This window comes from Dermacentor silvarum, chromosome 1, assembly GCF_013339745.2.
Source record: "Dermacentor silvarum isolate Dsil-2018 chromosome 1, BIME_Dsil_1.4, whole genome shotgun sequence".
In the NCBI taxonomy this organism is placed as follows: domain Eukaryota; kingdom Metazoa; phylum Arthropoda; class Arachnida; order Ixodida; family Ixodidae; genus Dermacentor; species Dermacentor silvarum.
In genome coordinates this window covers 316,038,891-316,055,751 of record NC_051154.1, presented here as the reverse complement: position 1 = coordinate 316,055,751, position 16,861 = coordinate 316,038,891, and the positions used below count along the sequence as shown (strand labels likewise).

At 47.6% G+C, this 16,861-nt stretch overlaps 1 protein-coding gene across 1 annotated transcript in view; it reads right to left on the bottom strand.

Annotated features, from left to right (window-relative positions):
- Window positions 1-610: 610 nt before the first annotated feature.
- The window catches only part of LOC119442469 (acetylcholinesterase-like), a 73,156-nt gene continuing 56,905 nt past the window's right edge, over window positions 611-16,861 (bottom strand). Inside the window, exons 2-3 of the mRNA XM_037707368.2 lie at window positions 13,827-15,328; window positions 611-1,034 (exon numbers count right to left, since the gene is read on the bottom strand). Coding sequence (XP_037563296.1) covers window positions 893-1,034; window positions 13,827-15,328 — 1,644 coding nt within the window. The 3' untranslated portion in view covers window positions 611-892. The remainder of the gene's footprint in view (window positions 1,035-13,826; window positions 15,329-16,861) is intronic.

Genomic DNA, 16,861 nt, shown 5'->3' with positions numbered 1-16,861 from the left:
ATTGCGGCATATACCAAGTGCCAGATACGCATGTGCTACCTAGCCAGGGAACCAGTTTGACGGGGAAGCAGCTAATTGGTAAATTACCATAAGAATGCTAATTGTATAAAGAAATGCTTTCAGCCCAAGCGAAGTGAAATCTGTAATGCTCCACGTGAGGTCGTGTTCTAAAACGATGATGTTGCTTCCGATATGGGGCCGTAAGGCACACAGAAAACATTCGTGACCTTAAAATGTCATCTGCGGCCCGATCTGTCACGCTCTCATTTTAATGGTATGCGTATTCTCTGCCGATCGTTTTCGGCGGTTACACACCCCGGTAGTTTAGTCCCTAAGGCGTGGCGCTGCTGAGCTCGAGGTTGCGGGTTTGATCCCGGCAGCTGCGCGCGAATTTTCATGCCGGCGCAATTCAGAAACGTTCGGGGACCTGCATTAAATATGACTGAAAAAACAGTGCTTAAAATTATTCCGGACTCCCTCCCTACGGCATAACTCGTAATCATATTATAGCGTTCCACGTGAAACCCCAAATTTCTCTTTTTTTAGGCGGTACCTACGCTTCATCGGGGGGGGGGGGGGTGTAGTGGGGCGATATCAGTACGCAACGACCTTTTCTCAACATCAAACTTAGTCACGTTTTCTACCGTAGCCTAAGCAAACTACAAACACCGACAGTGTGACACACCCTTAAGTGCTTCAGCGATGACACGACTCCAGTGTCCTCCACTGTTGCAGTCGATGGTGGCCAGCAGTCTGCATTGTCTACTGTGGCAAGAAGTCTGTACTTCCGCTTAGCATTATTATGTGCACTCAGTAAAGGACACTGCACTAACGCCGCAACGGCCTCCCTCTCTGCGCACTCAATCTAGACGCAGTGCATATCGTCTTCAGCTCAGAGGTACTTCCTCCAGTAATCACATTCCCCGCCACGGTACTCCCATATGTCCGAATAGTTGCCAGGTGCGAGCACCACCGAAATTGGTTGGTCCTCGCTGTACTTGGGCCACTCTTCTGCACTGGGAAGCTCGGGAGTCCTGAAAATGAAAAGAAACGAGCATTTGAGACAGCCAGTGTAACGGGAGCATTTCACTTTTGCCGAAACTGCGTTAACAATTATGCTTTCTGATTTAAACAGCCTCAATTATGACTAGGGCACTAAGGAAATTCAATACACACGGCGCAGATTTCGAAAACATTTTTCGAATTCAGCACTTATGCGGGTGCTCATTTCACTTAGCTGTATAACTACGCGTGCACTTATATTTCAAAAAGAGCGAATGGTACAATGGAAACGATCACAATGAGTACAATGGAAGCACTTGTGAATGAACCGCGCAAGAATTCAATATGTTTTATGAATGTTTCCGACAAACATATGACCTGATTCCAACGAGCGCTAGTACATCCTGAGCCCAAATGCGCAAGCGCAGCACCATGTTGGTGACAACAGGCGAGTGAAATTTCTAATGCACATTGCACAACTTGAAAAAGAAAGAAAAAAAAGAAATATTGGGCCCACCAAATGTCTCATATTTCGTTTTATGGAGGCTCTGATAGTAGTTTATTTTATCGTAGCGCTAGATTTGCTCATTGTTTATACTAAGGAAAATAGCAACATTATTTTAAAGTCTACTAGAACTTCTGGTATGTGCTCGAATGCCTAGCGCTACAGTAAAATAAAATACTAGCAGAGCCTCCTTAAAACGAAATATGAGACATTTGGTACGCCCAATATTTCTTGTTTTTTCTTTATCAAGTTGTGCAACACGCATTTGAAGTTGCACTCGGCTGTTGTCACCTACACGGTGCTGCCCATGCGCATTTGGGCTCATGATATATATATATATATATATATATATATAGGAAAATCAGAAGCACAACTTCGCGGTTATCTTAGGTTTAATATTTTCCCAACAGTTTCGGTCGGTGGGCCGACCTTTTTCAAGGGATACAGGAAAATCCTGTATCCCTTGAAAAAGGTCGGCCCACCGACCGAAACTGTTGGGAAAATATTAAACCTAAGATAACCGCGAAGTTGTGCTTCTGATTTTCCTAACTACGCTTGGCCCATTGAAAAATCCAGTTACTACTAATATATATATATATATATATATATATATATATATATATATATTGTTACAAGCGTGAAAGTATAGTGTTATTTGGATGCGTTTCATTGGCTGTAGTAGGACACAGATAAGGGGGTCGAAGAAGAGGACGTTTTGCCAAGCGATCACGGAACCTAGGCTGGCGCTCACTACCATCGGTTACGTCGTGTCCCAATAAACCCTCTCTTAACAGAATAACCCGTAACAGAGTGGTGGAGGTGATGGGTACGCAGCCGGCGGTTGAACTGTGTGGTACATTAATTCATTGTGTCCCCGCAGTCCTTCGCGTACTATTTCCTGGATAGTAGAGGCAAGGTCGCTGGACGGGCTCGTGTCGACGCTGGCGACAGTAGTGACGTTTACCAGTCGTCCAAATTTCGGTGCGATACGACGGGTCCTCAACGTCTCAAATGTGCGGCAATGACGCAAAACATCTGAGACAGAGGTGAGGTCTTCTCTACATATCAGGAAATTGTAGTCGTCTTCTGCGAAACCCTTCAAAAGATGTCCAACTCGGTCTTCTTCAGAAATCCGCGGGTTTACGATCTTGCACAGCTTGAGCACCTCTTCTATATAAGTAGTACATGTCTCTCCATGACTTTGTGCTTTTTGGGCAAGCGTTCGCTCCGCACGTTTCTTTTTTGCATCAGAGTCGCCAAAACATTTTCCATTTCCTCAACAAGCCGTTCCCATGTTGTTAAAGACTCTTCATGGTTCTCGAACCACATCAGTGCGGTTTCTCTCATAAATAGGACGACGTTGTCAAGCCTGGTGACCGAGTTCCAGTTTTTATATCGGCTCAGCCGATTGTAGTGTGTAAGCCACTCGTCCACGTCTTCTCCCGCTCTTCCCGCGATCGAGCGTGGTTCCATGTAATGTCGTGTGGGTGCAGCTGCCGTTGACCCTTGCGCGATTGAAACTGGCGCTAGAGCTGGTCCTCCGTGTTGTGGCATGATGACAGTTGTTGTCGAGAGACCGGCAAGGCGGCGGCTCCGCCGAAATTCAAGCACTTGGGACTCCGTAGTACGTCGACGTCGTGTACCCCGCACCACCACCACTTTGTTACGGGTTATTCTGTTAAGAGAGGGTTTATTGAGACACGACGTAACCGATGGTCTTGAGCGCCAGCCTAGGTTCCGTGATCGCTTGGCAAAACGTCCTCTTCTTCGACCCCCTTATCTGTGTCCCACTACAGCCAATGGCACGCACTCAAATAACACTATACTTTCACGCTTGTAACAATATATATTGTTACGGTGAGGAGAACAGACAATGTCGACGAAGGAGAAGAGGACGACGTGGCAACAGCCTCTCTGTGTTCTCAGCTGCTGTCTATCTCCTGTAAATACATTCTGTAAATAGCTTATACCCGTGACATTTTGGTGGAGGTGACATCCGTCGGGCCAACCGGTTCCACATCACCCGACATCGTACACGTCTCTCGGCTTAAGCCCTATTATGCCCTTCCCGATGGCCCCATCTGCAGCACCGGGACGGTGCTTTTTCCGCCGGGGGTTGTGTTACGGTGAGAACAGACAATGTCGACGAAGGAGAAGAGGACGAAGTGGCAACAGCCTCTCTGTGTTCTCAGCTGCTGTCTATCTCTTGTAAATACATTCTGTAAATAGCTTATACCCGTGACAATATATATAAATATATATATACATATGTATATATATGTATATCCCGAAATGGCCATTCAATGTTAACTATAAACCGTTGAATGAGTTGCTCATAGCCTGCACATCCATTGATCCCATGTGTACATATGTCACACTGTGTAAAGCAATGATGCAATAGTACTACCTAACCCTTAACGCCGTTCTATACAGTTTTCTTTTATTTCTTTTCCTCCTATCGTAATCTGACTTGAACACTACTTGGAGAAGAAAAGTGTTTTAGGTTCAAAGGCAGCCCGCGTGAAGGGCTTTTGTACGATGAAGAGACTCTTTACTCAGACAAACGCCAGAGTGCCTGTGCGGGGCCACGCCTGAACCTCTGCTCTCCCCTACCACAAAACATGAGTCTTAAAACCAAATATTTGTAGAAAGGCTGTCACCAAAGCCATCACCATGTCATAGTCACCACTGGCATGACCAGACACGCGGCCATAGGCATATCACGGACATAAAACATTACGAAACGCACAGACAGGCTCACGGGCACATTCCGTCTCACTCTTCATCTACTGTCGACTGCATGTCTTGGCCATGACGTTCTTTGGTTCAGGGGCTGGGACTCAAATACACACGTGTGACAGTAATTTATCAGCGACGTTACCGTTTGTGTGTTCGCATGCATGAGAGGCGACCATACATCTCCGGTAAAAAGTGGCCACGCAAGCCGCGGGTATGTTCCGAGAGGCCACGTCTACTAGGCCGGTCCGGTGAACAGTAGATAGCCCTCCCGCAAGCGCTAAGAGAACTTACGCGTGGCCCTGGAATACGCCGTTCTGATTCCGCTAACAATCAGTAAGGGTCGCTGATGGCGAACGCATGCAAAGGCACACAGCGGTGGCGGGAAAATTGGGCATAAGCGACAACTGAGGAGCCTCGAAAGCGCGCCAGTGGGAAGCGCCGACACTAAAACCGGGGGTGGTCGTCTATCGCGTCACCCAAATTCCGTGAACAATAGGAACGGCTGTTCAGTGGGGAAGGCCTGCAAAGGCACGACGGCTGCGGCCGAGAAAGTGAACCTAACCCCATCTGCAGCGCCCTGGGGCATCCCAGGACGGCGCGCGGACGCTATAACACATCGAACGCAAATGCAAGTATTCCATTCAAGACGAAACATCTTTCCTTTCGTTCCGAGGTACAGCGTGTATCGCAGCCGCTGTTCTGCTGTAGCCAAATGGGGCGCCTTTCCCCTCAGCGGGACAAGTTACTTGCATCCCCCTTCCCAACACAAAAGCATGTGCTACACATATGAGAAGGTCATACGCTTAGAGCCGCTTCCAAAAACTCGCCTAAGTAGCTGCGTGATGATAACGAACTTGTCAGTACTCATCTGCTTAGTAAATGGATTCCACCACTCAAACAATTTAGTACACATTAAACTGAGTCATACCGTAATGCAGTACCTACTGGATTAAACCTGGTCCGACATTTCTTGACTGCTCTGAACAATAATACCTCATAGCTAAGGGGAACGGGAATCTCATCACAACGACCAATCTCTGGTGAGAAGAGAGGAACTAGTACTTATCTCGGTGTTTAACACGAATATATGCATGAATTATTTAATGCATTATTTATTTGCATGCAACATTCTTCAAGCCAGTGTCATTATGTAAAATTTGTCAAGCCATTTATTTTCTTAGACATGGGACATATTCACCGTGATATTCCTAGAAAATGTTTTTCGTTTGCCTTCGATAACATTATCCGCATTATTATGACCTGTCGGCGTCTGCTCTTTCGAGCTGCTGTAGCATACGATCTTGTCTGTAAGCACAAGGGCATATGACACCTTCGATCGAGTGATTACCTCTTTGCAGCACAAGTTGCTTCATCGTACGCATGATAAAAGCCTTGCAGGCCGACGTGTGTGTGGGTGGGCGTATGTGGTTGCGTGCATGCACGCGTGTGCGAAACCGGCATAGCGAAAGCAGAATTTGCTTCTACAATATGTGCGACTTTGGAAGAAAATCTCTTGCCATTCTCTAAAAAAAAAGTCGGGGGTTTGACTTGCCCAGAACTACGATCTCATTGTGAGACACGCTGTAATGGGGGACTCAGGATTTGTTTTGACCACATGGTGTTCTTTAACGTGCAGGCATATGCAAGTACACAGGCGTTCTTGCATTTCGTCCCCATCGAACCCGTGACCTCAAGCTCTGCAGCGGAACTCTGTTTTTTATGATACCCTTGGGGTGCTCTGGGATACCATAACGAACTATATCTTTATGTTCGTCTAAAACTACAGATACGTGCGCTTATTTTGATGCCTATCATGCACGTCTGTTCTAAATTTATGGTACCGGTAATACGAACTTTATAAACGTACCTCGTACACCAAGGATAGAAGGAGAAACATGCATGCGTTGTTGAACAGTCGCTGCTGTGCAAAATCCACAGCCAACCACTAGTAAAAAGTTTTCGTATCCTTTTTCGATCTCACTTAATTCTGTAATGTGATCTTGCAGCAAGCGGTAACACGAGCTCTTAATACGCTGGCATCCATGCCCGGGTCGAGTCTGTTGGATTCGTCGATCAACTGTTCCCGCTCATACCGCGGCAGACGCCGCATGCCATCCCTTGACAGTCATGCACCCATTGCCTCTGCTCATGCCTCCGCACTCTGAACCAGTGGACAGTCAGAAAGAAATTCTTCAGCGCACCACGCTAGCTATCATACTTCTGTGTGGTTCTGACCTCCCGGGTGGCGTCGCCCGTCAAGAGGAGGTATCGCTCAGAAGAGTACGCGTGAGTGCGGCTGTCACACCGTCTAGCCGCGCGCAGTGGTGATATACCGACGCCTCTTTTAGATTACCCTACCGTCTTGCGCCAGTACGGGAGGCAGACCTACCGCACTTGCTATGGAACGTGCCCTGGTCTGCAATCAGCTTGTCGACGTCATCTGAACCGTGTGGGTCTCCACCCTAATCGGCCGCCAGATCTACATAAGGGGATCTTTGGCCCTCATCAGCGCTCCTTTTTAGACTTTATGCAAGAGATAGAACTTCGCAATTATGTGTAACACTTCCTTGTGATGCAGTAAGGCAAACTAACGCAATAAAAAATACGCTTGCACACTCGCTTCTTTATCCTACGAGAAAGCAGACAAGACAGATAATGTGCCCTGCTAGCTTGGTACTTAGGATGTCAGTCCGATTCTCAGAAAAGTTTGCACGCTTTGGGACTTATCTTGTCTCCAACCAATAACCGTTATCTATCCGGCGCGCCTTTCCATGCTTTAACGCTGCAGGCCCTGTACGTCTAGCTAACGAACGCCCTGCGCGTTGTCAGTGTGACATAGCATTATTCACAGGAAAACAGCTAACACAGTTTTCAAGCAAGACGAAAGAGAGAGAGAGAGGGTAGTGAAGGAAAGGCAGGGAATCTAGGAAGCACGCAAGACGGATGACGATAAATGGTTCGGGGACAAGATAGACTCCAAATGCCGTAATCTTTGCAGAATGTACTTTTGGTAAACGGACTGTTCCTCCAAAGGCCCTCTAAATGTTCTTTTGCTCATCGTAACTACCCTTCATATTTGATCGACAATAGTTACCCCTTGCATTTTTTCATGCATGCCTTTAATATTTTCTCTGTGATATATATATCTATATATATATATATACAGAGGTGTATTTCGCTTCAAAAAGCAATCTCCGGCTCTACAGCCCTGTCAATAGATAGTTTTAGTTTAGCGTGGTTACCGGAATAGCTGGCGGACCGGAATAGCGGGATCGAACGCTAAACGACCCATACCTTTTACCGTGCGCACGCTATTTCTCCGAGTTAACGTTACCGTGTTAGCGTGTTTGCGTAGTTCACGTAAAACATGGCGGCGGTCCCGGTCGCCCGCTTCGAACTGAATTTGGCGTGGTTTTTGTAGAATTCACTTCGTTCATAGCAAATGACTGCGTAAACGGCTTTTGCGTAGTCTCATGCCGCTTCGCCGAGAGAGTGTTATGGCTAATCTTGAGGAATTTTCGAGATCGCTTCTCGTTTCGAACGCGCCTAAGCCTAACGAGAGAAATTTTCTCCGAGATGCGAGCGCCACCTGTCGGTAAAGTCGGGAGAAAGGCGTGGCGACGGCATATGGCCTCTGAGATCGGAACATTTTGGAGGCTATGGTAGACAGCTTGTACTGCTTGTCTGTTTCGCTGCAGATCGGCGGACATGGCAAGTAAAAATACAACGCGCTCCTGGCTTCCATTGCGCTGCCTCTCGCACTTTCCGGACGCACACACACATATCTTAGGTGCCCTGTGTATGCGAAATTCAAAGCGCAATGGAATAGCGTCCCGCACGTAAACTACGCTATCACGTTATACTAAAACTCTCTTTCTGCAAAGTTCGTTTGCGGAATGGTAACGCTATTTCCCTTAACCCCGCTATTACGCTAACGTTAAACTAAAGCTGTCTAATTTTTCGCAAACGCCAACCACGCTAGAATAAATATTATTATTTTGAGTTTATTAGAAATTCCTTATATAATGACATTTTATAATTATATGTATCATTTTCTTGCCCTTGTACCTTGAACTCTGATATAATATACCAGTGTGGGTGTAGCTGTTCACTATTGGTTGCATCTCGTATTGCAAACAAAATGGTGCAGAAGGCTGTGCTATGAACACTCAATGAAGCCGTATTCTCTTTTACTGCCAACTTCTAAGGGAGCGCTGGCTGCGAGACGGCGAAGGGCCTAAAAAAGTGGCAAACACAGCCGCATTCCCATATTCAAGAACCTGCAATATACTACGTGCCAGCAAATTATTTCCTTACCGTATGTGCCATGCCGAATTGGAGGTAAAGTTTGAACGAGAAACAACCTACCAAAACAAACACGTAGGCCGCTATTTTGTAGCGATGCCTTTTCGATTCTAATGCCTTTTCGCGCTTTTCGAACTCAGTTAGTGGTCAGAGTGACGGTCCGCTCACGTTATCAACGGGATCAGCCAGCCGTGAGCGGTGGGTAATAAGACTACTATAGAATAAAGCATAACGCATAGATAGAAAATCGCGGCCCTAAACATCTTCATGGTGCGCCACATTTGAAGGAAACCACTGTCGACATGCAAGACACTCTTCGGGATATTTATAACGCATTTTGTCGACTCCTAAAATATGGAGAAGACATTTCGCCTTTTTTTAGTGCGACGCATTTTTCGCCGACTTGAGTGTATGTATTCTCTTACGCTCATCCAGTGGATCCAGCGACCAAAGTTGTCTACTAGCTTGCAGCACTAGGCATGCGCTCATGGTCGTGATACCTTGGTGGTTGTCTTTAACCTGGATATAAGTTGGTGGACCATTAGAGTTTATGAACTGGTGCCAGAGAAGGGAAGCGCAGTCGAGCACGGCAGAAAATTAGGTAGGGTGATGAAATGAGGAAATTTGCTGGCGCTAGTTGAAATCAACTAGCGCATGACAGGGGTAATTGTAGATCGCTGAGGGAGGCCTTCGTCTTGCAGTGGAGATAAAAATAGGCTGATTTGATGGCAGGATATGCATGACATGACGCATGCATTCGTGACATGCATGATATGACATGATAGTTGGGCCAATAGGTATTTCCTTGTGGTCGGGATGTCACCAGGGTCAGTTCTTTAACTGGCTATATGGCCGAATATGCATGACATGAAAATGCATGCCATAACATGACATATGTTGAAGATTATTATGCAGAAATCAAATATGATGTTCAACAGCCTGGCAAGAGTACAACACTGCACGGGCTGATTTTTTCAGCCCGGGCCCAGCCCGGACCCGTTTTTACGTTGGCCTGCGTGCCCGAGCCCCACCAAAACTTTTATGGCGACACCCGGGCTCGGCCTAGGCCCGGAAATAATCTACGTTACACGCCCGGCCTGGCCCGCCACCCCTTTATTTTAAGCCCGAGCCCGGCCCGAGCTCGGCTCGAAACCGGCCCGAACCCGGCCAGAGAAAGATCACCGAGCGGCATTAAAAATAATAAAATAAAGAAGAGAATGAAAGGAATTTATTCTTAAAGGGACACTAAAGAGAAACAGGAAGTTCAGCTGGAATAAAAGAGGGACCTATCGACTTAAGGAATGTATGCAGTTTTGTTGGGTGCAAAAATATGAGTTATTAGCGGAGAAATTCGTAAACAAAGACCAAATATCTCTTCGTCAATTTCTTTCACCCTAGATTTGTGCTGAAGCAGTGTCGTCACGGATTTCATTGCTCTCAGCGAATCAGAGGGCACCATGATACGTGACCACTTGCATTAACGGCGTTAACGCCACCGCTTGCGTTAACACCATGGGTGCGACTGTTTTCACAACAAATCCGTGCAGGGGCGGGGCCTCTCCTAGATGACGTATCAGCATTTTCCTTTTTTCCTCTCTGTTTGACAACGCAGTCGGTTGTCCCCCGGTGCCGCGGCGGAAGCCGCGGTGCCGGGCGCCGACGCGAAGCGGCGGTCAATGGGGTGTTGCGGAGCACAGCGTAGCATCACCGCAAATAAAAAATGCTGCTCCGGTCAGGTAGACTGCTGCCTCCCAGAGAGTGCGATTATATTTGGGTCATCAAAACGGTGATGCGTTTGTTTAGGAATACCATCGATCCCTTAACAGCAGCCACAGTTGTGCCTTATCACCGCCAGCCCAGCGTGTTCTCCGTTCCAACGGATTTGCCGCCAAACAGAGAGGAAGAAAAAAAAGAAAATGGTGATACGTCATCGAGGCGAGGCCCCGCCCCTGCACGGATTAGTTGTGAAAACAGCCGCACCCTCGCTCCATCATAGGCTGCATGGCCGCTGCGTTTGCATTCGCTGCGACTTTTGCTAAGATGTTTTGTGGCTGCGATGGATACCGTTGCTGACGTTGAACCTTCCGACGAAGAGCTCGCCAGGGAAGCAGGACTGCACTTGAGCGACTTCAGTGAAACGGAGCACGAAATGAGCCTCCGTGCTCGTGCGGTAGGTGTTTCCGCGTACGATGGCGGTGAGCAGCCGGCCGCGCTGACGGAAAGCGAAGCCTAGTTTTCGTCGACGGAAGGCGAGGCGGCTGGTCTTCCAGGCGACGATGTTCCCGACACAAAAAAAGCGTAGAAAGTTGCGCCCGCACTCGGTATGGGTTTTTTCGTGGTTTTTAATGCCATTCAGCACTCAACGAGCCGCCAGTTTGCTGCTGCAGGGGAATCAGTAGGGGATTTACTGAAGGCGACATTGATGGGACAGCTGCTCGGGAAAGGACTGGCCTCTGGGGCACACCAAGATACTTTCCGAGGGCGAGAAATGTAGAGAGCACATCATCGGTTTCTCTGGCTCTTTTGCCGTTTTATCATCGGCAGAGGACTGAGCCATTGCGAACACCGGGGCTCATCGCGCGGCACCACATGAAAGGATACAATCGGGTCAACACTGCCGCTGCCCCTGAGCAAGCGCCTTGCGCCGTTGATACAACAGCCCTCAACACTACACACACGAGGCATTTTTCTCGCTGTTTCCTGCGAAGTCAACGTTTTTAGAGCCACGCAACACACAACCAAACACTGCAACACGGTAGAGCGGAACAGGCGCGCGCGATGATGCATAGAGCAAAAACAAAACTACGAAACTATCACGACCGCATGTAGCGCCACGCCACCATTTCTTCTTACTTATTTAATTTGGCGCTAAACTTGTACGTCCTCGCTTGATATGGCTTAAAAAGTTTGCAAATGCTGTTTATGTACGTTCAAGGCGTATTTCATTTTGCGTTTTATTGACAGCGATAAATCACTATCGAACAATCGCGGCCGGACTGCGTTTGTGATCTCCGACGTCACGAACGGGTAGTGCGCGAAATTCACCTAACCTTCAGTTTTTCGCTATTAAACCTCTCTTCGCAGTAAGAATGGTATGTCTGTGATCGTGATAGGACAATCTACCGTCAAGGTTGAACTTCCGGTTTCTCTTTAGTGTCCCTTTAAGGCATAAATACATGTCACATGACATTATGAAAACCATTTGAGTGGTCTGAACGCAAATACCAGCGCGCGAAGTACTTCGAACGACCATGCTAAGCAGTATATATAACTGCGCGACCTTGATACGGCCCAATCCACTTCTATCGCAGCGCCGCTACAGAATTTTTCCGCGTCGGACGCCTCACTGCAAAGCATGCGCCACCCCAGCCGCTCGTCCCACTCAACCGTATTCTAGTACACTATAGCCGAAGCGCAGCCACTACCGGTCGTCAGCGCAGCGCACGGATGGAGTAAATGGAGAGAGAAAGCTTCTCGTTCCTCCATGATGCAGCGTAATGCGCTGCTGCTAGGCGTCCGGTTTAGAACATGCGTGCAACCATGGATGGACGCAGAGCCATATTTCAGCCGCGTGACGAATTATCGTATCTTAACAGCCATCGTTTTACCAATTCGCCTTTGAAGAATCAGCAAGTCGGGAACGCACTTGCACCGTCCTGAAAACATTAATTACATTCATTTAGGTAAGGAATACAATGGCATCCCTTGGTTTCAGGCTACTTCGGTCTTTCTAGACTTTTACATTCTGTTCAAACAGCACAAAATACGACGGAAGAAGAAAAGGGAAGTACACAGGTGTAGCACTGCTAGCTTCCGGGGCAACAGGTTTTTCAGGGTCGAGACGCGCCAGGATAACTCGCTACACGTTACATGCACACCACCACAAAGTCCGAACCCGGCCGGGGCCCGCGTCAAAATAGCCGAGCACGGCCAGGGCACGGGTCAAAAAGCACATGCCATGCCCGAGCCTATCCCGAGCCCATGAAAAAACTGCCCGAGCCCGTGCAGTGCTCTAGGCAAGAGAACACGAATTCCGGATCGCCGGTCAGCCTCTAGAGTCTGTAAAGGAGTACATTTATCTGGGTCAATTACTCACGGGGGACCCTGATCATGAGAAGGAAATTTACAGAAGAATAAAATGGATTGGAGTGCATACGGCAGGCATTGCCAAATCCTGATTGAGAGCTTACCAGTATCGTTGAAAACAAAAGTGTACAATCATTGCATCTTACCGGTGCTAAAGTACGGGGCCGAAACTTGGAGGCTATTAGAAGCTCGATAACAAGTTAAGGACCGCACAAAGAGCGATGGAACGAGAACTGCTATGTTGGGAGACAGGAAGAGAGAGGTGTGGATCAGAGAGGAAACGGGGATAGCCGATATTCTATTTGACATTAAGAGCAAAAAATGGAGCTGGGCAGGCCATGTAATGCCTAGGGTAGATAACCAATGGACCATTATAGTTACGAAATGGGTGTCAAGAGAAGGGAAGCGCAGTCGAGGACGGCTGAAAACTAGGTGGGGTGATGAAATTAGGAAATTTGTAAGTGGAAAGTCGAATCACCTAGCGCAAGACAAGGGTAATTGGAGATCGCAGGGAGAGGCTTTCATTCTACCGTAGACATAAAAATAGACTGATGACGATGATGAACATAACATATGCGATATGACATAAATGGCATGAATGACATGACATGGTCATGGCCTTGAGACCATCACGGTCGTTTTTAAAAATTATGTACATATACAAAAATGCGTGACGTACATTACATATGCATTCATTACACGCATGACATCAATATCATAATATGCGTGTCATGACATGACGTGCAGACATACATGACATAAAAAGAGTGACATGCATTTATGACATAAGTGCCATGATATGAGTGACACCTGGCAACGCTTCACGGAACCCTAAACGATGCTGAATAGCCCTACATTCAAAATGCTTCGCATAACATTGATTCCCACAGTGCGTGAGATCTGAATATTTTTTTTTCATTGTGGGACATTGCTTGCATATAAATAACGTAAGTATATAGGTAATGTATCATCATCAGCCCATATTATATGTCCAATGCAGGACGAAGGCCTCTCCCTGTGATCTCCAATTACCCCTGTCTTGCGCTAGCTGATTCTAATTTGCGCCTGCAAATTTCCTAACTTCATCACACAGGTAATGTGTAGGATCCGCCAACTCGAGATTCTATTCCAGTTAGACAATATTGCTCCCACCACTTTCGATAAATAGTCGGCAGACAATTTTGCTCACCCGGATTCGGCAAACGATGCAAGAATCTTGATAAGTGCTTCACTCATGGCACGATGTTCGTCAATGACGCCGTGAATGTCTGTTAGAGGGAAGCCGAAAAGGAAGGCCAGCTCGGCACCATGGGGCGCACCGATCCAGGAGGGCAAGTCAGATGAAACATAATTGTAGTCGTACACGTACGAGAACACATTGTTGCCCATGGCGGCGTGCTTTTGCGCCACGTATAGCACAGGACAGTTAAGCATCCTGTCCGACATGTACTGTATGTATGCCCTCGTGAGTGCAATGTTGCTCGCATCTCTCGTCTTTGCCACGTAATGTTCCTCATCTCCCGGCATGTGAGACTTCAAGCAGGCGCCGATGGCACCTTCAAAAAAACCCGTAATTTTGTCGCTTTTGATGCCGTCTAGTCTCTCTTGCAGGAATTCCTTGACAGGAGGGTAAATGAGGACAGATGACAACTCATCTGACGTGGTCCCGATGATGAGGTCCACTTGACTAGCAAAACCAGCGTCGACGGCTTTTCTGGGTTCCTTGGGCAGGAAATCGTTGTGATAAGTTGTGAGGAATGTAAAAGCGTTTGACGCGCCAGCTTCGTGAGTGGCCAAGACGAGTTCATCGACTGGATTCTCCCTGAGACACTTCAGAACTTCGTTCGCGTGCGTAGTAAGATTTCTCTCGCCATCCGCGCAACCTGTAAGCATGGCCAGTCGCTCTCCCATGCGTAGGCTGTACGATGGAGAGTTGTAAGAGTCGATGGTATACAATGCGCCACTGAGCATGACGGCTCTCGTGAAGAGGCCTTTGCTCATGGGAGACAACATGTGACCGTGAACGCTCAGTGCTCCAGCACTCTGACCAAAAAGGGTGACTTTAGAGGAATCACCACCGAAAAATTCAGCATTGTCCCTGATCCAGCGAAGCGCCAGGTTTTGGTCCATGAGCCCCATGTTGCCTGGAGCTTCCGGCGAGTTCGCGTCAAGGAAGCCCAGCGCCCCCAAACGGTAGTTCATGGAGATCACCACAAGGCCCGTTTTTGCAGCCAAGGTTGCACCCGTGTAATTATCGTAGGAGGCACTGCCGTACGAAAAGCCACCTCCGTGGATCCAGACTAGGATGGGTGACAGGTCTTTGTTCAGGCATCGCTGCGAAAGCGACGTCCAGACATTGAGACGGAGGCAATCCTCGGTGTAGACAACGTCACCCGCCATAAGGCCCGGAAGGAGTCCCTGCGGACAAGCGGTTCGTTGCGTCGTGGCATCGAATGTGTCCGTCCATTGCCTCGAAGGAAGCGGAGGACGAAAGCGCAGTTCTCCCAACGGAGGCTCTGCATAAGGGATTCCGATGTACTCTTCGACGATGGTGTTCAGCAAGTTCAACTTTCTTCCAGATACTGTGCCGAGAGATGTCACTCGCTCTACATCGCCGCCATGCGCGCTCGTGCACCAAAGGAGAAGCAGAACACACCGGCATAGCTTTGCACCTGATATTTGGAACCGTTCCTGCAGAAAAATAAAAGAGAGAGAGAGAGGGAGAGAGAGAGAAAAGCAAGGAAAAAAACACATAATCAATGAAACGACACACACAAGATGCTTTTCTTCATACCAGCTTGACTGTGCATAAGTTAAAAGCCGCCATAGCTGTGCTGCTTATGCATAAGAACGCAATCGTTTCAGCGAAATAATTTGAACACTTTTCACCTGAATACCAAAACGAATGGGGGTGGTTTCACAGGTGTGAGCAGTATCCAAGCTTTGCTGACTCTTACATATGCTACAAACTTCATCTTAGTATTTCATCAAGCGGTCGCTTGAGTGCAATGGCAACAATGAGCTTCATAGTGCTATTACTTATGACATAATCTGGGTGTTATGCAAATACCTTCCCTTGTGACCGACACTGGCGGTTGCTATCATCCTGACTGCTTGCCCAACAAACTTTCCCCAGTTGTGAAATGAAGTGTTAAACCATATTTACTGCCCCTTATTTGTAATAAGATGCAATCAACGAAATTGGGAAATTCTGTCACCTCGAACGCAGTGATTCACATAATATTTAACAGTAATTACTGGCCTAAATGCAAGAAATATAACAAGGTCCCAGCCCAACTACAATACCTGAAGTTGCCTAAGGTTGCCCAAGGTTGCCCAAGCAGTAAACTGAAAATGCAAGGCCGCCGTAGAGCTGATAAACGCCGCAGCCCCAAGGGAGCCGAAATCGTAGACAACCTTCTACGCTGTACCTGCGATGCTCAAAGTGCAGATGTGACACAACCGTCACGCATATAAACACCGCCGCGGCGCTGAAGATGTGGCGATCGCGGTGGCCATTGACACATATCCGTGGCAGCAATCAGGTCCTTCTGCTCACCGACTCACAAGCGCCTTGCAGAAATTACGCTACAGGTAGAATCTTACAAGTAGTCCTTTCTATCCCGTGAAAGACTATCCTGCTGAAAACGGCCACGATCATTCTGACCCCCGGTCACGAATCTCTCGCTGGGAATCTGAAGGGTCATGTCTCGGCTCGAGCGCTCGTTCACCGAGCCTCTCAACGAGATGATCGTGAATGAGATAGACAAAAACCCATCCCCATGCAGTTTAACGCCATCCTCCCAACACTTCCGACTTCGAATACGGAAATGCCCCCCCCCCCCCTCCTCCGCTGTATGTTTCGTACAAAGTCCAAACGCGATAACATCGTCGCCGCGCGCCGTGCGCTATATGAGCCAGTGAAAGCTTGCGAGTCTCAGCCAACGATGGTATTGAAGCAGCAGTGCCTCGAGCGGCCAGGCGCGCGGCAATTTTGCGTGTATTCGAGGGCTTCTTTCACGTTTGAAAAAAACACTTACATTTATGTAGCACATATTGAGCAATAGAAAGCTGCATCGGGAGTTTTTCGTGTTGCTCTACAATTTTGTCATTGACACATTTAATCTAATTATAATAATTGAGAATTTGTTTAATTAATTAAGACTAATGACTTTAATCAGGCAGAATAAAAAAATATTCAGAGTATCTCCAAGCGACGACAAA